General features: G+C 33.3%; 1 protein-coding gene across 6 annotated transcripts in view; it reads right to left on the bottom strand.

The window, feature by feature from the left end:
* Positions 1–20,656, bottom strand: part of SLC4A10 (solute carrier family 4 member 10) — a 301,713-nt gene that overhangs the window by 95,329 nt on the left and 185,728 nt on the right. For 3 of the 6 annotated variants that reach the window (XM_046019396.1, XM_046019394.1, XM_046019392.1), the window contains exons 7-10: positions 14,843–14,934; positions 13,780–13,869; positions 8,451–8,608; positions 4,928–5,015 (exon numbers count right to left, since the gene is read on the bottom strand). In XM_046019396.1, coding sequence (XP_045875352.1) covers positions 4,928–5,015; positions 8,451–8,608; positions 13,780–13,869; positions 14,843–14,934 — 428 coding nt within the window. The remainder of the gene's footprint in view (positions 1–4,927; positions 5,016–8,450; positions 8,609–13,779; positions 13,870–14,842; positions 14,935–20,656) is intronic. The other 3 variants (XM_046019393.1, XM_046019397.1, XM_046019398.1) reach the window with 3 other exon arrangements.

Below are 20,656 nucleotides of genomic sequence, written 5' to 3'. Positions count from 1 at the left end.
TCGCATAAGTAGGAGCTGTCCCTTCTTTCCTTCCTTCTTCCTCCTTCCCATCCTTCCTTCCTTCCATCCATCCACCCATTTTTTCCTCCATCCCTGCCTCTCTTCCTCCCTTCCTTTCTCTTCTTTTTAAAAGACAGGAGATTCCAGATCATCTTTTGTAAGGTGATAGAAATGATACAGTAGGGAGGGAGAAACTGATAATGTAGGAACCAGAGTGGATAATTAAGAAACAAAGTTCCCATCAATGCAGTAGGTGGGAAGGATCCAGAAAAGGAGACTGAGAAAAAACCAGCAATGAATTAGGAGGAAACCTCAATAAATGCATTTGTTTCCTTCAAGCCTGCTTTTACTCTTTTTGGACCTTTGTTCTTCCATGTATTTCTTAGAATAAGCTTATCGAGCTCCTCAATAAATCTCAATGGGATTTTTCAGTGGAATTGCCTTGATGTCTCCCTCTTCACCATTGCTTGTCTAAATTGTTGCAATGCTTCTTAAGTGGTGTCTCTGCTTTTCCCTCTTGCTCTTCCACAAGCCAAGTGATGCTTTTAAGATGTGAGATAAATCATGTCATTTCTCTACTCTAAACCTTCCATTTGCTTCCCAAATCAAAGTCCTTATATGACGTACAAATACCCTACACAGACTGGCCCACTGTCTCTTTGACCTCATTGCCTACTGTCCTCGCCCTTTCTCCCTCCTGCCCAGCCTTGTTGTCCTTTTTGCTATTCCTCAGGTATTCCTGGCATCTCCTGTCTGAAAGCATTTTCCCTTGTGTCCATCCTTTTGCTTGGGAAGCTCCTTCCTCAGATATTTGAATAGCTTGCTCCCTCTCCTCTTTTAGGTTCCTGATTTTAACTTGCAACTCTCCCCATTCCATCCTGATCTCCCTTCCCTGCTTTGGTAGTTTCCTCCACATCATTTATCACCACATACCATATATTTTACTTATTTATGTGTTAGTTCATCTTATCACTAGACTATTAGCTCAATGAAAGAAAAAGCTTTTGTCTATTTTGTTCACTGATAGAGCCCCAGAACTGCAAGAATACCTGATAAATAGTTCACATTCAATAAATATTTATTGAATAAATTAGTAAAGAACAAAGTGAAGGAGGAATTTGTCTTACTAGAGACCAAGACTTATTATAGTAAAGATATTATAATTAAAATAGTGATGCCACAGAGATGGGTGGGGTTTTTTGTTCGTTTTTTTGAAAAGCACTCATTGCTAACAATTGAATAAATGATGGATTAGCCAGTAAATGGTGCCAAGCCAAGTAATTATTTAATAAAAATGAAACTGGATCTTTACCCACCTCCCACATGAAAAGCAATTCCAGATATATTAAAAACTTATAAAAAAAAACTTATATATGAGAGAAAAAGTATAAAACTCATTGAACATAAAATAAAAGACTATTTATGACCTTGGGGTAAGCAATAGTATACATTTCAACGTTTTAGTTTCAAACCAAAGCACACAATTAATTTTAGTTGCTCTTCATGGAAAAAAAAATAAACAAGAGATGTTCAATAACGTGAGATGCCAATAGAAGATTAATAGACATGAGTGCTGAACACAGAATAGCATATTCTATAAATAGTGACCTTACTGAAAGCAGTTTGAGTAGAGTGGTAGTGACAAAAATCAGGCTGTAATACGCTGAGATGTATGAAGCTAAAATAACCAGGTCCAGGAAGATTCTACTCCTTCAAAGCTTTAGAAATTCAGATTCAGTCAACAGTTTTTCAATGGTAGAAGCTATGTGAAGCTGTGAGGGATTTCCTTGTAAGGATGGGAAAAACCTGGACATTTATTGAATATGTACTTCCTAAGTAACTACTATATTTGGGCATGTTTGTTGATTGAACAGAAAGAGTCAGTGTTGACTTGAAATCTGGGTAACAGAGAAAATTCTTGGCACAAAATTCCAGAACAAGAAGAAAAAAAACAATGCCACTCTTAGTAATTTTTTTGTTTTTGTATTTCCTTTTGTTTTCATAAAACTGTCATTTATGTTAATATATACTCATTTTATTATTTTTAAATGAATTATATAAATACATATTTTCTTAAATTCTCAGTTTTAAGTTCTATTATGAAAAATATCAAAATACTATTTATATAAACAAAAGTGATTTGGCTTGCTTAATAATGTTTAAGAATGTTAAGGGATAAATACATTGGCAGTAGTGCCAATAAGAAAAATCATATGATTTATCGCTAACAATGCTTAACAGAAAGGAAGAAAATAGTTTACCAAATTGATTAAATGTGAGGTATTTCTAAGCTGGCTAGCACATTCAGTCATTCACTCATTAGAAAAAAGAAAGATTAAACTCTGTCATGACTAGACACTATGCTAGGTCTAAAGATACAAAGGAAAAGACAGACTGACCACCTACAAGAAATTTCCAGGATGGAGAAGAGAAAAACCACAGAGTTCAGTCAACAAATATTTATTTGAGCACCTGACAAAATCAGGGAACAAAAAGGAGTAAGTGGTAACCGCTAACATGGAATTTACAGTTTGATACCATAATCTGATTCACCACTTTCTTAACTAAACTCTATGAATCAACATATTGCATTTTACTCTTAATGAGTGAAGTATTCATTGCCTTCAAAACAATTAGATAAGCAGAACAACTTCTCTACTTGGGTTTTGAACAAAAAAAAAAGTTCTTTCTCTTTTAAAAGCATTTAAACTTTTTTTTTTTTTTTTGATACTCAATAGGTCTATTATTATAACCAATTGCTCTCATTTTCTGGAGTAACTTTCTGGCTATTTCTGCTTCTCTATCCCACTACTCACAGAGACTTACAAATAGCCCTAAAACTAACCTTTAAACTTTCAAGTTGAAGAAATTTATGTTTGAGCCTGCATTTAGATGGCTAATGCTTGCTCTCAAATTGGGTAGTTCTTATTAGTCAAGGAAATAGATGGAAATCCCCCCTGCTCTCAGTCTAAATCTATAGTTTAAAAAACATGGATGCTTCCCTGTTGTTCCATGGCCACTTGATTAGTCAAAAAAACTTTGGAACTGACATCTTTCTGTTAAGAAAATCTTGACTTCTAATTGAGAAAGAGAAGAATTAGGAAGAGAGATAGCGTAAGTATATGTGAACCTCCCATGATGCAGCATGCTCCTCTCACCATATAATACACCCCATGCCCCAGAAATATCTTATTTCCTAATGTGGTAGTTACGGAAACATAATGTAACATGAAATACACGTACATAAAAATGACAACACTTAAATTGTGGACTGCAAATCACTGTGTCATATATTTTGCAAAACTGTAATAACTGCAAAATATTAAGCAATATGGAAACACTAAAAGCAAAGATACCATGAGTGTCTTCTTAAGAGAATTCTATTAAAGCAGGTTTGTAGTCCTCATGAAGCCCTTTTCCAATTTCCCTGTTTTCTTCCAGATTTCCTCAATAATGTGATACTATGGTGAACTGAGTAGTGGCCTCTCAAAACATGGCCACCTGAACCTTAGAATGTGACCTTATTTGGAATAAGGGTCTTTGCAGATGTAATGAAGGTAAGGATCTCAAGATAAAATCATCCTAGATTAGGGTGGGCCCTGTACCCATGACGAGTATCCTTATAAGAGACAGAAAGGGAGGAGACACACAGAGGCATAGGGAAGAAGACCTTGTAAAGATGGAGGTAGAGATTAGAATTTTGCCACCACAAGTCAAGAAACCCCAGGAGCCATCAGAAGTTGGAGAGACAAGGAAGCATGCGCCCCTAGAGCCTTCAGAGAGAATGTGGCTCTCCCACTGACACCCTGACTTCACACTTCCCGTCCTCCAAAATGTGAGAAAATAAATTACTCTTGTTTTAATCACCTACTTTGTGGTAAATTTTTATGGCACCCATAGGAAATGAATACACTCATTAAGTTGATTCTTTCTCAAATTGATGAAAAATGTGTTTTGGTTTCCTATGTGTAAATACAATAACGGATCCATACAAAACCATAAAACATAATTTGGACAGATATAATAGAATTTATATCACCAAGACAAGATCAAATTTTTCAGATTTCATAAATCTAGGAAAACTTATATACAATAGTAATCCACTCTTTTTGCAGATTTTCAAGTATCCAAAGCCAAAGTATTTCAATAAATACATTAAATTATTTAGGTGAGATAAAAAATGCATAACCTATTCGTTATTTACTACTGAATTTTGAATATATGACCCTTCTGTGATCTTTTGCATCCACTCTTTAACAACAGATTCCCATAAGGTACTGGGGAATACAAGAAATCAGTTATATGTTATTTTTATGTTCTTATTTTTATGATCATACACCTCTTTGAGAAGCTGATAAAAGCTTTTTCCAGTCCAAAAAAATTACATATGATTTTTTTACATAGAAGAATTTGTGTGCTGTGTCAAAGAGATCACAGGTCCCTTGAAGTTCATCTATAGCTCCTCTAATGGTTCAAAGACTCTCAGGTTAAGAACATTCTGGCAACTGTAAAGAAAGTTGATAGATTTGCATAGCTTTTGGTGTTGTATGTACTATCCAGATAAACTACCACTGTTTTTTCAGGTCCTAAAATTATTTTGCCAAAAACAAGATATCTAATGATATTAAAAATGGAGCTCGCTTTAGCAGCATATACTCTATAGAAGAATATTAATAAATACATTCTAAGTGTCACTAAATCATTTTCTTTAGAAAATGAGGTTTTAAAGCATTATACTCAAGTGTGTGAATTTGTTACCCCTTCCAAACAAATTTTTCCAGAGGAAATTTTATAGTGGAAGCATAGAAGGATGGGGGGTTTCCATACAGCGAAATCTGATTCACAACAGATAGTCATGAATACAGGAACTCCAAAAGTTAAGTGTACCTAGTAGGGGAAAATGTTCCCAATGAACTTGAATAAATACCTCATCTGTCATTAGGGTTGCAATTGATCTGCCAATCTCATGGTACTGTTGACCCTTTCCCAGGGGTCCCAGAAGAATGAACAAAAATCTGTAATTAAGAAGAAAAAATACAAAAAGTTTCATGGTAGAAATACAAAAAACAACTCCAGTAGTTACAGAATGACTCAGCGCAAAAGAATTATTTAAGATGAAGACTTCAGTATAAAATACATATTTTTTCACAGTTTATTACTATTTTAAAGCATTTTTATAATGATTGACTTTTATTCTTAAGGTCCTTGAGCAAGGGAAATCCATGGTTACTTTGAACTCAGCGTTTTCCCATTTAATTACCAGTAGAGCCTACATGGTAGGTAGTGAAAATTTTAAGGATTCTATAATCCTTAGAGGAGGAAGGTGATAAAAGTAAAGTATGATTAAACCTTTCTGAATGACAAGGAAGAACTCACTAATATGCAAATTATAGAATGAGGTAAGAAAGAAAAAGGCAATATAATATTATAAACAAAGCAAGAACATATAATAAAAAAACAGTAGGTATATGTAACATCTACATTAAATTGAAAAAATTATTGTCAAGAATCAAAGATCAGTTAGTAAGAAAAGATAGGGAGTTAATGATCTAAATTCTGATTATGGAGGAATAAAAATACAGGCTGCATTCCAATATTCCATCTAAATTAGACTGAAAGCCTAGTAAAGTCACCAACACAAATGGAGATTTTGAAGAAATCAGTACATGCTCTAACTTTGGAGGACTGGTAATTGTCTTGTCTCTGAAAAGGTCAATGCTACAGTGAAATCATGAAAAATTTTAAATGCCATATATTCTGCAATATAATTCAGTGGTATTAATTTGTTAAATGGTTTATGCTCTTAAATGTGAAGACTCATAGTTTCATAAGCTTTAAAGAAACATACTATAACCTTACCGTTCATTTAGTTACAAACTTTAGCGATTGTGCATGTTTTTATATAAAGCATATATTACACAGTCTTAGAAAGTCTGACATTAATTTTTTGTCAGCTGTACCTGATTCCAAGTCAATTTCTACTACACAGAAATGCCCACTATAAATTTAAAACAGGAATAGCTTAATGCGGTGTCAGGGGCTTTATCAACTATAATACTTTTAAGAAATTTTTTAACCTATGTACATCTTGCCATTTTTCAGGTTTCTACTCCATGGGCTATTTATAAAGTCCTAAAAATTTATTTTCTGACATTTTTACTATGTGTTGCTATTATATTCATGGTGTGCCCTTTTGTCCCCCTAAGAGAGAATAATTAGGAACCTTGGACAGCTTGCTTTATTCTATTTGTCTATCTAATCTTCTTCCATTTTTCACCTTTCCAAACTAAATAGTCAGTCTTTTTAATCTCTCCTCATACGGTGGCTCTCCTGTGCCCCTAATTTCTCCTGCATTGTTCTCTGCACATATTTCACTATGTCAGTATGAAATGAGGTCACCTAAACCTTGACAGTTTTCAAAGTGAAGGTATATAACCGTATTAAGGCTTTTCTGTACTCCTGGGAATTTTTCTTTTCTTTCCTTTGAAACACAGGAACTATCCTTGTCATACAGAGCCATCATTGACACAGAATTTCATCAGACACCTTCCTAAATGATGGAAAGGGAATGCGCTGCTTGGAAGACTGAAAGGTATTTTGAACTACTAAAATACTACCTCTACAATTAGTAAGTTTGACATCTTAAATCCAATTTCCAAATTCCCAGAAACTCTGAACAGGTCACAAGTTGTATAAAGAAAATGCAGTCTAATCATAGTCAGATGGCATTTTAATGTGCTCAGGACATCGTCACTCTTTTTAATAAAAGTTGGCATATATCAGAACTCTTGAGTAGCCCTCCAACAGGATGAACAGACACTTCTTTCTATAAGCTGAGTGGTAACCAGGTTCCTGCTTCAAATCTGTTCCTGTCACAGATTCAGGGATAGGTACTTTGTGTGAGTGTTGGGGGGTGGGGTGCAAGTGGAGGGTGGGAGAGAATCTTAAGCAGGTACCACACCCAGCATGGAGTCTGACATACAGGGCTCAGTCTCACAACCCTGAGATCATGACCTGAGCAGGAATCAAAAGTTGGTCGCTTAAGCACCCAAGCCCCCCATGCAGACCCGGGATAGGTACTTGAACACCAAATCCAATATTAGTCAGCTGAGCTCTAATGAAATGAGGTCTCTCCTGGGAAACTGTTCCATATTTTTGGAATATCTTGTCCATAATCAAAGCACAGAGTGATATAATCTTCTGTGTTTTTAGTTAAGGACAAAGGTCCATAAGAGGAAACATTTTTACAAACCACAGCACCTGAACTTTGCATCATTTTAAATTGGCAGAGGCATTCACTGTTTGGAAGGGGAAGCATACTAATAGGACCTAAAACAGTCACAGTGTCAATCAAAGGGCACAAATCGTGAGGGAAATGGAGTGAGTTCTGCTATGGGAATACAAATGGCTGTCTGTATATAGAAATCCCATTTAATAGAGGGAAAAAGGAAGGAAGCAAGATTCCCTGGATGAACTACTAGGAACATAACATGCTAAAGTCAAGAGTCTTCTTTTTGCATCACAATTTTGCCCATGGACATATATTTTATCTATGAAATAGAGATAAGTGATAATGTAATTTGGTTTGTATTATCCCTAAGTTATTAGTTTCTATGTGTAGTTAAATGGAAAATAAGTTTAGGTAATCAAATTAAATTTGTACTATTTTTTAAAAGATTATTTATTTATTTATTTGAAAGAGAGAATGAGAGAGAGAGAGAGAGCATGAAGGGGGGAGGGTCAGAGAGAGAAGCAGGCTCCCTGCTGAGCAGGGATCCCAATGTGGGACTCCATCCTCGGACTCCAGGATCATGACCTGAGCTGAAGGCAGTCGCTCAACCAACTGAGCCACCTGGGCCCCCTAAATTTGTACTTTTGATTTGAATTCAATCACAGTACCACAATGCTGTTACCGATGATTTTCAGACTCTGCGTATGGGAAGCATACTGTGCCTGAGAAACACACAGTATATTAGATAGACATCTCTTCAGGATGGCACTCACATGAACTCAGAAGGCTGACTCATTCGCGCATAAGCTAAGCCTTCAAAACCTTTATCTTTCTGAGTCTGACCAGCCTACAGTCTAATGCAATCTTTGAGGCAATCCTAACACTTTACCGTTTTTACCAACCTTATAAGAAATTATTTATATGGTGATATAGACCTGGGTATTCAGAGTTGACGAGCAAGCCTGAAAGAAAACACTGAAGTTTGAGAAGAAGGAGGAAAGAACAGAGTAATTTTTGAAATATTTTTTTCTCCTCTTCCACAAAGAAGAAGAAACGATTTTGTGAATGACACATTAGTTTCTAGAAAAAACTTTCAAAGGAAATTATATTTACTCCTTGTTTTTTCCATTTTGTTTGGTTTGGTTTGGTTTTGGTTTGAGGGGGATTTATTTATAAAAAATTGTTTAAGAAAAATGCAGATGATGCTGATACTTTTTACCTAGTTGGAATTGGGACTTCAGCCAGTCCTTGAAGCAACACAGCAGGAGACAACCTGACAAACGCAACTACAGTTCGATCCAAGAACTCCAACTCTCCTACTAGGATGTTTGAAGCCTCAGCACCTGGAGGAATCTTTTTCATAAAATGCAGATCAACCTGAGAGCATCACAAAGTAAAATAAGAGAAATCAAAATTTGCTGAATCATATCCTAGCACAGCGCTTCATACACGGTAATCCATCAATAAACGTAGGTGAAATAAATCTAGTTTTTATAAATATAACGCAAATAAAGTTTTAAAATAGTTTAATATCTCAGTTGTCCTTTAAAAATAACTTTTTTCTTGTATATTTTTCTATGTTGTCATAAATAAGCTGAATACTCTAGTTTCTCTATTTCTTGTTTTTAAAAGACACTTCTTTGCATCAGCAATCTTGACATTTTCAGGGAGAAAAACGTATGTGTTCAAGTAAATGAATATTCTTTAGTCATACTTTAATTTGTATTGACCAACAGATTTAGAAGATTTATAATACGTTATCTTAATTTTGTGCACATTTCAATTAATACTCAAAATATGTCTATTTCCAAAGAAATGTGACCATTTTTCTCCTTACAGTATAAATTATGACTTTAGTCTCCATCTTTCTTCTAGTTTTTCTATATACTTTACACTCTGTATTTGGCCTGATTATTCTTCAATTTCAATTTCTCATCAGAAATTAGAATTTAGATATAGCAGAGTAAAGAAAACAGTAAAGGTATTAACATTTGAAGTTGCCGAAGAACCATAGTTGAATTTCTGATATGAGATGTCTGTGATTGAAATGAATGCACACAAAACAAAAGTGATCACTAACAAGAAGAAATGCTTAAAAGGTGAATTCTGGAAAATGACTGTGAAACATTCTTAAGAGTAAATATCAATTTTTATGCACAGGTCATCAGTGAAAACCAAGCAGTGACTCTAAAGTCAATTTCACAAGGCCTATTTCTTGTTTCTAATTCATTTGAGTTGCTCTTTATGGGTATCTGTTTGTAGGGAAAATAAGAGTTTATCTGCCTTAGTAATTGGTTTTATGCTCTCCTGTTAATGAAATGGGGGCCCAAGGTCAAAGTCGGGATAGCCAAGAGAAAGAGAAAAGAGCTCTGAAACACAGGTGAAGTTAAGATTTTTTTCTTTTGCAAATTTAATGATTTGAGAAGATTTTTTCCAAGAAGTTTAAAATGAAAAAAATTTAAGGATGAGTACCTTAAGTACCTTAAGTACTTAAGGTACCTTAAGGAAGTACTTAAGTACTTAAGGTACCTTAAGGAAGTCCATAGCCAGACTGTAGTGACTACATTAAAATATGTTACTTTCTGAAATCAAGACCTCAGCATAGCTAGTTAGAAGTTTATAACTACTTAATTTTCCTGTAAGATAAGGGTGCCATAAAACATAAATCCTATTATATGAAGTACACATTTTATCACAAGGATTAAACATAATAATAATCTGTAATACTCCACTAAAAACATTAAATAGAACCCAGGTTCTATTTTTTTTTTTTTTTTTTATGATTTTTTTTTTCCCTTTTTATTTATTTTTTCAGCGTAACAGGTTCTATTTTAAAGAAAAAAATTATTTAACAAAGCTGAAACTGCCTATAAAAAATTATGACAAATATTATAAATTCCAACGTTTTTATTCTACAAATATATTTCCAAATATAAATTTGTAAACTCATAAAACACATGCATTGGAATATTATATGGTAAATATTTTCCTTTAATGGAATCTAACTTATTAATTTACAAATACAAAGTATTTATTTACCTTAATAATAGGTTAAATTTCAGGGGAATTATTATCATATGTTCATTTTTATTTTTGTAGCTAGAAGAAATGCACACATTGAAAATGCTTTAAATTAGCAATGCTTTACAATTTTACACTAATGCATAAATTTTCAAGAAGGGAATAAAAGATTACCTATACACTATTAGCCCTATGAGAAAAGCACAATATATCTTCATAGGTCTTTTAGGGACTTAGAAAGTAAACAACTAAGTTTTTTTCTCCTGATGGAAAAAACAATTATACAATGTTAATACACTGGAATAAAATTTAAAGTGAGAAAACAGTTTTTTGTTTTTTTTTTGTTTTTTTTTTAAAGATTTTATGTATTTATTTGACAGAGAGAGATCATAAGTAGGCAAAGAGGCAGGCAGAGAGAGTGAGAGGGAAGCAGGCTCCCTGCCGAGCAGAGAGCCCGATGTGGGACTCAATCCCAGAACCCTGAGATCATGACCTGAGCCGAAGGCAGCGGCTTAAACCACTGAGCCACCCAGGCGCCCGAGAAAACAGTTTTTTAAGAAAATGTGAGGTTGATAAATATGAATTATATTGGCAATACCTGTCATAACTTTACTGATAAATTTAAGTTCTACCCAAAAAAAACTTTCTATAAACTCATTTATTGCTAGACAAATGCCAAAGCACCTACCACTGAAGTCTGTGCCTCAGGCTGGTGGCAATCATACAAATAAATGTCTTAAGATCCAATTTAATTAAATCAAGGACTATATAGTGTGCTAAAATAGTCCAGTTTTACAAAAGGAAATATATGATCCTAGCATTTGAATTTTTTTTTGCATTACATAATACCTAATATATCATCAATTTTCATCTGTTATTTACAAAAGGCATAATGTCAGGTTTAGCAAATTTTGATTTAAAATGTAATAATTTATAGCTAAATAATATATATCTGAAATGCCATTATATTATACTCATTACATTACTCTTGGGATAGTCATATATTTGGGAGTGATAGATTATATAATACATTATCTAATTTATTATTATATTATGTAATTATATATTATGTTATTCTTACATTAGCCCTATATTTTTGTATTTGGAGTATTATATTATTCAGAAGAACCCTGACAATCAAGCTACCTTTTAATATAACAGAGATCATATTTAAGAACCATAATTTAACCTTTTATAAAATTACAAATACCTAAAACTGCTCTGAAGAACTAGGCTGAATTATATCTCTAAGACAATCCTTAAGTGGAGTCAAACAGTTGGGATGAACATACTGAAACTAGAATTTTCTGGTTCTCTGAATAGGACCTTGAAGTAATCAAGGTATATGCTCTAATGAATATGGATTCATGCCCATGCTTCTGGGCTCTTTCGACTTTTATGCTAAGAAGGGGAAGATGTTTTATTCTGGGCATTTGGTACTTAAGCTGCAGGTGAGAAACAGGTATATCTCTAGGGAACAAGGTTGGACAGAAGATCATGGCAGAACAAGAAGTGTCTGGACAAGCCATGTGATGAGATGTGAAGGAAACAGTGATGGGACTTTAAGGAGAAAGTTTAAGCCTTAAGCCCATTATAGAAAGTACAAGAAAATTAATAGGGATTCTCTGAGGAGAAATGGTGTTGTGTCCCTAACCAGCTAGTGATCGTGAGCAGCTCTCTAACTCTCTCTGGGATTCAGCTTTCTCACTTTTTAAATGAGAAGATTTCTAAGTTTTCCTACAGTTCGAGGATTTAAAAATCCATTCATTGTGAAAAAAAAAAAAATCCATTCATTGTAATATGTTTCACATACTAAAGACAGATGCAGAAGAAATTTCCTTCTACATAGAAAATAATGTGACGTCTCCTTTGGGTCATTTGAAATAAACACCACCAAAATCCTGGGAAATACTAAAATAGCCATCTTCTACGTGTCAGTTTAAAAAACAAAAAGCAATAGACTTTTGACACATCTGCTTTTGAAAAGCACTTATTAGAAGCAAAAACCTGACAACCTCAGCTCATATTCAAAAACATTCCCCAAATTAATAAATTTGATGAGCTTATCCATTGGAAGGGTTAAAAACATGTAGATTGAATGTACCTAGGATACAGTATTAAGTCACATAAAATGAATAAAGACTTTTATTCCCCTTAACATCTCAAAATTCTACTGGGTTTTGCAACCTACCTAATAAAGCTTAAATATTAGCATAGCCAAAGTAACCTAGAGACTTGTTGAACTTTCATAAATTCACTACCAAACTGAAATCATCAGGGCTAAAAATGCTTAATTCATATACCTGTAAAATCTGGCACTAAAATTTGTTTCTGTAATGATAGATACATTTGTTCTTTCCAAACCCTATTACTCTGCCCTCCCAGGTTATAAGGTAAGAAGTATTACTTGGAAAAAAATTCCAGAACTAAAGGCTTGAATTACATTAAATCTCACAGGATTCATTCAACAAGTACATTCCAAGCACCATTCAAGGCACCAGATATCCAGGGAGAGCAAAACATATTAAATTTTTGGTCTAGTATTTATTTTTTATGCTATTTCCACTAATATTAAAACAACAACAATGACAATAATAAAAACCACTTTTTATTGATGATCTGCTATATGATTAGCACTCTGCCAGGCTCTCTATATTACCTCCTTTAATTTTTACAACAAAATTAGAAATAAGCAATATTGCTCTTATTTTACATATGAGAAAGCTGAACTTTAGAGAACTTCTCCAAGATCAGATAGTTTATAAATGTTAGAGTTAGGATTCAAGATCTGATGTTCTTTCTCAAAAGCCATGTTCTTTACAACGTGCCATGATATGGACAAGAGACTGGGTAATAGACATGGTTGGCACTGAGTAGAGGGCTGTAGAAATTTCACTTGCCTGTTAAAAGATGAAATGGACCACTGATTGGAAATGCAGTAAGGAAGACAGGGATTAAAGGAAAGGTTATATATTTTTTCTCTCTTCTGTAGTTCTAATTGTTTGGGGAGCGGGGGGGAGACCTGAAGATAAGACTACTCTGATTGACAGTATTCATTTTCTTTCAGAAGTGATAAAGCATTTGCGAAGGCTGCAAAGATAGGTCAGAGAACTAAAAGCAAAATGATATGGAGATATAAAATTCAGTGTCAAGGGGTTATATCCTTTAAAAAAGTTAAAAGGTAGTTTATTTCAAAGGATGTGATACATTATCATTGTTTTTGAGAGTGTTAAATGTGCCCCTGTTAACACTGTCAGTGCCTGCACAAATAAGTAAGCAACTTTTTATGTCATTGCTTTTAAGATATTGTTTCAAATGAAGAATTTCAGAAATTAAATGTATGGCAGTTTGTGACAATTTTATTCCAACTTGCAGATGAATGAAGATGTAATGCTTTAAAAAGATATGTTATTTGGAGCGGAAATGGAATAATACATTTGAACTGGCTTAATATTTGAAACACATGCCTCCATATGGTGAAATGAGCTTGGAACCACTGTAGAAAGATAGCCCGAGTATGCCCTCACCTCTCTCTCTTGCTGGTGTGGAGGTCCTTTTTCATGCCTTTGTTTCATCCCACAGGGACTAGTATGCCCCTTTTGTTGGCCTCCCAGTCCCTGCACGCATAATTAACAGACTTAAGCTGGTACACCATGCTCCCATGGAGACTCCACCAGGCACCAGAAGGAGAACATGCACATGACTAGACCTAGACCGTTTAGGCACTGGCAGAGGCATTCTGAAACAGCAACAAGGAGCTGATCGCCATTCATCTTCAGAAGCTCGATGCAGACAACTTCTACTCTGCCTCCCATTCCCACCTCCTCCCTCTGTTATAGTCATTGCCAGTGCTAAGTGCTTTCGGGGGGGGGGGGGGAATCACTCTGGGTTATTACTGTTTCAGCCACTCAGATAAAAAGAATCGTTTACCCTCTTTGTTTTTCATCAATATGGAAACTCCTCTTTCCTGGTCAAGTGTTAGTTTGCCGTAGCCTACAATAGCACATATACACTGTCGGGAATTTGCTAACCCAAATCACGTGTATTCTATTTTCTTAGAACATGTTCAAGTCAATGATTTCATTTGAATTGGCTCTCTGTAGATGTATCCCTCAACAGAGTCAGTTGTTATTATGTTTTTATTCAAAACTCTGTTCAGTCTCACTAGGTTCTAGTGTTTCCTTACACTAAGGCCTTCCTTGATTACCACAGTGAAGTTTATATCATAGAGGTTTATTTTTCCACAAATAGGAGAAAAAGGATTTTGAAAAAAAATAACCAGCAATAGTTTTGAACAATAAACTTCTGTTAAATTCTCTGTGAAGTCCAACTCTCCTTTTTTCTGTAAGAGATACATTATACCAAGTGGCTGAAACCTGAACACTATACATAAACTTACACATTTGGTTTTGTGAATAAGCAAAATGTTACATGTGCACTTGAATGCTAACAACATCTATAACAGTATCAAGCTTTGGCTAAGAAATAAAAAAAAAAGTGCATGCAAAAAGTTGTGTCAACACCTCTTAAAATGGGTAGTAATTTCTAGTAATAACTCAGTGCCTTATTAAATGAGAGAGAAAAGCTTACCTTGCTAAAGTCAACAGTACTGTTTTCTCTGCTCACATCGTTTTTATTTTCAACACAGGCTGGAGCAGACTGAGGAGAAACAACCTGACCTGCTAAAAGAAATTGTTATTACAGAATACAAACAATTACTTACATAATTCTAGACAGATTGAGTGAAATATGAATTAATCTAGGCTAACATAGGTTTCTTAATGAGTTTATGAGGTAAGCATGAAGGGTCAATATAAATAGATCTATATCAATACAAATTGTCTTATTTGTCTGTTACAGATAGAAATGGGAGAATTCAGTCAAGAAAAAGAAAGCCAATTCTCAGGTTAAAACTCCATAGCTGAACAGTTATTCTCTATGAAGAAGATTGTCTACAAAATATTTAAATCTAATCATGGTTTTGAACTATCATTGGGTTCTAAATTTGTCCATAACTAATGACACACACATATATGACATATATATGTATATATATATATATATGACAAGATAGACATCTATGATTTAAGCTCAACCTGAAGAATTTAAAATGTAATTTTTTATTTTTTTTATTTTTTTAAAAAATTTTATTTATTTATTTGACAGACAGAGATCACAAGTAGTCGCAGAGGCAGGCAGAGAGAGAGAGGAGGAAGCAGGCTCCCTGCAGAGCAGAGAGCCCGATGCGGGGCTCGATCCCAGGACCCTGGGATCATGACCTGAGCCGAAGGCAGAGGCTTTGAAGGCAGAGGCTTTAACCCACTGAGCCACCCAGGCGCCCCTAAAATGTAATTTTTTAAAAGGGCAAATATTTTTCTGACTATTTATTCAGGAATATCTGAATACATAGCATATCCATAGCTTCTATTCCACCTGAAGAAAACAATGAGAAAAAAATGCTTTGATGAAAACATCTAGAGATTTCTGTATGACAGGGGCAGTTAGAAACACCTTTCCCTTACACAGTACAGACCCTGTGAATATGATTTTATCTTTGTTACTATTCAATTATGTAAGTATACTGATATTGCCCTGCATGAGAAAAGACCAATAAACTTGAACTGTATTAGTTTTCCATTAACACTAACCAGCAACTTAATTACTTTGTAGTTTTTTCCCATTATAGGGAAGCTTATGTTATTAGTTAAATGGACAGTAGAGGTGGGGATGTGACAATGGGTAATTAAATTCCACTATTCATGAAATACATCTTTTTCAATCACAGCTTATCTGAAATCTGTCCATATTCAGCAATTAAATGGTAAAAATTAACAAGCTCTGCTTACTTTCACTTGCATCTTTCTTTTTCCCTAACCTCCTCCCATCCTCACTTACAACTTTTGCTGTGAAATGAGTAATGGCAACCCAGCTTTGAAGCCTTGACCATATTTATGACCATAACTCAGTGACTCCACATTACTGCTCTTATTCCCCTCAGCCTTCGACAGGAATACTCTCTCCTCTCTCTGCCTGCCTCTTCTCTGCACCTTATCTAATTTCAATTTTATTCAAAATTCACCTTTAGTCTCATCTTCTCCACTTACTAGAATCTCTACTTATCCAACCTTCTCTAAACTACTATGTATATACAAACAGAACCTTTTCTTCAAATTCTTTCCTGATATCCCACTTACCCTTTGTTACCTAGAAATTACCAAGAATGACTTAAAATCTAATAATCTGCTTTCAAGTATTAACCCTAATTTTGCTTTTGGAATGATTAAGCCTCTCAAGTAGGGGTCATTTATTAATATGTACAATTTTGCTATGTTTTAAAATTGCTATATTGCCATAAATAATGAACTTAAGATTCTTCCAAAACTTCAATATTTCTCTGCTATCACTACACAAAGTAAAATAATACATTTGATGAAGATTTTAAAAATGAACTTTTATTTTTTAAAAATTTTTGATTTTATTATTATTATGTTCAATTAGCCAACATATTAAAAATGAGTTTTTAAAAGAAATTTACCCCCAGCCATGTGCAGAAATTCTGATTATATCATATTCTAAGAGATACATGAACTTCAGAGAAATGACAGACGTAAACTGCATCAATTATTTTCATTCTCCCATTTCTAACTGCCATGTGCGGCTATGACTGTGAACTGTTCATTAGCAGCCATTTCATTTATCATTCTCAAAATAATAACTGTAATTTAAAAAAAACCTTTTACATAATGCATTTGTGCTACTAACAGATGTCTTCAATCACCAGTTTCACATCATTTCTCCATTTTTTCATGAATTAGAACATTAGATATATCTAAACCTAAATTTACTGAATGTTCCGTATAGTTGAGAGGTGAAGTTCAAGGCATGGGAAAATGAGATAAACATATATTGGCTTTCTTATAATAATTTATTTCATGTGATCTAAAACTGTGTGGAGGGACAATTATTTAATTCGATCAGCAAATACATACAAAAAGAGTTAACCCAATGTAAAATCACCCGCTTTGAAGAGATTTAATTGGATAGAGAATATGCCATAACTTAAAATCTGAATAAATTGGATAGCTTGTGTTTTCATATATATACTTTAAAAGCAGAATATTTTATACACTACGATCAGCTCATGTGATATCTTTAAAACATTGGCACTTGTGTTTCCTCTTATAAATACTAACACTTTGAGATTTATTGTTCTATTCTATTTTTGTTCTAAGATGATGAAAATTTTACAAAATATTACCTCATAAAGATGATAATCAGAAAGAGATTTGAAGTGTATCTCTATGACTATTTCCAGCAATATGAATAAGGACCTAGTGGAGAGTACTTAACTAGCAGAAGATATTGGAGATGATAGGGAATTTCTTGTAAGTTCTAAATTCTAGATATGTGAATAGAATATAGGAAAAAAGCATTCAAACTACCAACTTATGCTAGAAATATAAACCACAAATTTGATATGTTTTACACTTTCAGAGGTAATAGATAAATAAAGTAGTAAATGTAATAAATATACTTAATCACATCAAGAGTCCTGAAAAGTTTAAAAGGAACTCCAAGTTTTATTTCTTGATATGTATATTAATTTGTTAAAATGAAACAATAGACATTAAAAGTTTGTATCTTCAAGGTAATATCTGAAAACTTGGCAGGATGCAGAAAAACACATAGGTATTATCATTTAAAACAATCAAATATAGATTCCGAAAGGGCATCCCTTATTTTCTCTGATGTTTAAAACAATCATAATTCTCAGAATGCCAATTTTCAGGTATAGGATTTTACTTTCAACAAAAGTGAGAATATGTTTTCTAATAGAATAACGAAGAATTTTGGGGGATATTTTTCCCTCCAGGACAAAATCATGTAAGATTAGGATTTAGCACTCACATATATGTGTGGAAGTTTAATGATGTTAATTTTTATGATACCTTTTTGAATCATGATGCCACAATGCTTTTGAACATAAATATCTTTATTTCTTTATATTACCTTCATTTTACCCATTGATCACTACCCATATTAATATATCCTATAAATAAATGTCATTGCAATGTTTAATCACATCTGTTATTATAATATCTAAATAATTTTGAGGCATGAATATGGCTATCCAAAAAAATAAAAAATAAAACAAACAAAAAGAGAGAAAGAGACATTTATTAACTCAGTAGCCTAATTATTTTAGAGTAGATTATTCAAAAGCAAATGAAAAGTGGACACCATTAGTATTAACTGGGAAATGATCATGAGTATATAAATATAAACATTTAAGAAACATAACATCATCCTACATATGTTTCATTTTCCAGGCTTTTATAAATTTATTTATTTTTTTAAAGTGGGTTTTATACCCAACATGGGACTTGAACTTATGACCCCAGGGACAAGAATCAAATGCTTTACCAAATGAACAAGCCAGATGCCCCTATTTTTCCAAGCTTTTAAACTCAACTAGTTCACCATCTTAAATCCAAAACTCTAATATTTGTCATGCGTCTTATTAATCAATGTGCATATTATGTAATATTCATATTAGCAACTGTTTGAATTAATTTTCCTTTGAGTTATGAATTCATTTTTTTCCTCTGGACTTTCATGAGGGAGCATCTATCAGTTAGATAAAAAAGTTATTATAGACCATGGATTTTTTCCAGGGCAAATTATAAAAGATGTGAGGTAAGCATAGGAGAAAACTGAGAGCAATTTAAATAACTGATAATCAGAAAAGGAAAGTTCTGCCATTCTACTTGTTACTTCATAAATTTTTCATTAAGTCCATTGTGAGACTGGCATAGCCATTTCCCTCTTCATAAAGTTGTGGGGAAGGAACATGAAATTATGTCAAAGTACTTTTTTTTTTATTTTAAGTAATATCAGTATATTAAAGCATCTCATTATAGAAATGCAACTGTAAAATAAATTCTCAAAATAACTGTAAAGTATCATATTAACTAATTTTAAGCCCTTACCTATAGCTTTCTTCTTCTTTAAATAAATTATGTACATAAATATTGTAAAACAGCAGATTTTAACTTCTATTTGGCCAAATTCAAATCAATAGAATAATACATCGCTTAAGTATAGCATTATTTGCTACTGCTTAATCCACTGAAGCTCATGCGTATTGAAGGAAACTGGGATGAAGACATAAAAATACATTACTATTAACCTTGAGACCAAGCTGATTTACACTACCTCAGAAACCTTCAACGCATTTAGAGTACCCAAAGGGTAGGAGATGAGGGAGGTACAGAGATGAGATGAGCCTGTTAGAGACAGACACAAGACAGAGCAAAATAAAGAAATATAAAGATGAATGACAAGGTTACATATATGTGTAACAATACATTTATTCATGGGAATAGAAAACATGAAGAAAGAAAGGCTAAGTATTTAGAAAATGTTGATTAGGTGAGCTACATTTCAAAAACATGAAAGGTATGCATATAATTAAACTTGGAGAAAAATTAGTATGCCTGAAAATAATGTAATATAAGAAACAATAAATTTAAACACATCATATTAGATCTATTTTTGTTGTTAATATCTAGTCTTGATATTCCAAAACTCAGTAACAACCATACAGTCTCTGAACAGAACTGTCAGTTTTGTTAACAAGTCACCTTGATTTTTTTTGAAACAATGGAAAGTAGCTTTATTGAATAACAATGTTTACTTCTGACATCTACACGAATCTTTTAACATGTTTTCTCTTGAGTAATTCTAAGAATTATAAATCTAGGTTTTTTTTTTCTTCAAAGGTAGAACATGATGTAGAATAATTTTTAAACTCTTTGGTACCTTACTTAGAAACCACAGTATTTAAAAAACATAAAAGCATATAGCTATCTCAACACAAAAAAACATTACACATCTGAAAATAAAAAGTACAGCATTGTAAAAGAAGTGCTTTTAAAGCGATAAAACTGATTTCCAAAAGCCATAAATAAAAGTCATTCACAATACACATGCATACATTATTTTAAGGGCTAGAATTTATGCAGGCCTACAGAATCAACTCATATCCCATCCTTCTAAATCTAAATGTTCTCCAGAAACCTGTGTTTGAAAGTAAGTTAGAGACCTTCAGCTCTGCAACTCCTTTTGTGATCCTAAATAAAAGTTGCCAGGAAAGTATTTGTAACAGGACGGAGAAAAGATATGTGGAAGAAAAGAAATAAAGTTAGAATTATCAGAGGAACACAGTGGAATCAGAACCTACACCTGAGCAAACACCTGAGTCTGAAATTACTTTTAAAATATATAAATGTTATCGTTGGTTAATAATATTTTGTATTAGATTTGTAATCCAAATGTCTCAAGACATAATCAAATGCATAAAGTGAATGATAAATACAAATAATGATATATTTACTTTTCAGA

The sequence above is a fragment of the Meles meles genome, chromosome 9 (assembly GCF_922984935.1).
Source record: "Meles meles chromosome 9, mMelMel3.1 paternal haplotype, whole genome shotgun sequence".
Lineage (NCBI taxonomy): Eukaryota > Metazoa > Chordata > Mammalia > Carnivora > Mustelidae > Meles > Meles meles.
Note: the sequence above shows the minus strand (reverse complement) of the source record. Positions and strands in the feature narration are given on the sequence as shown.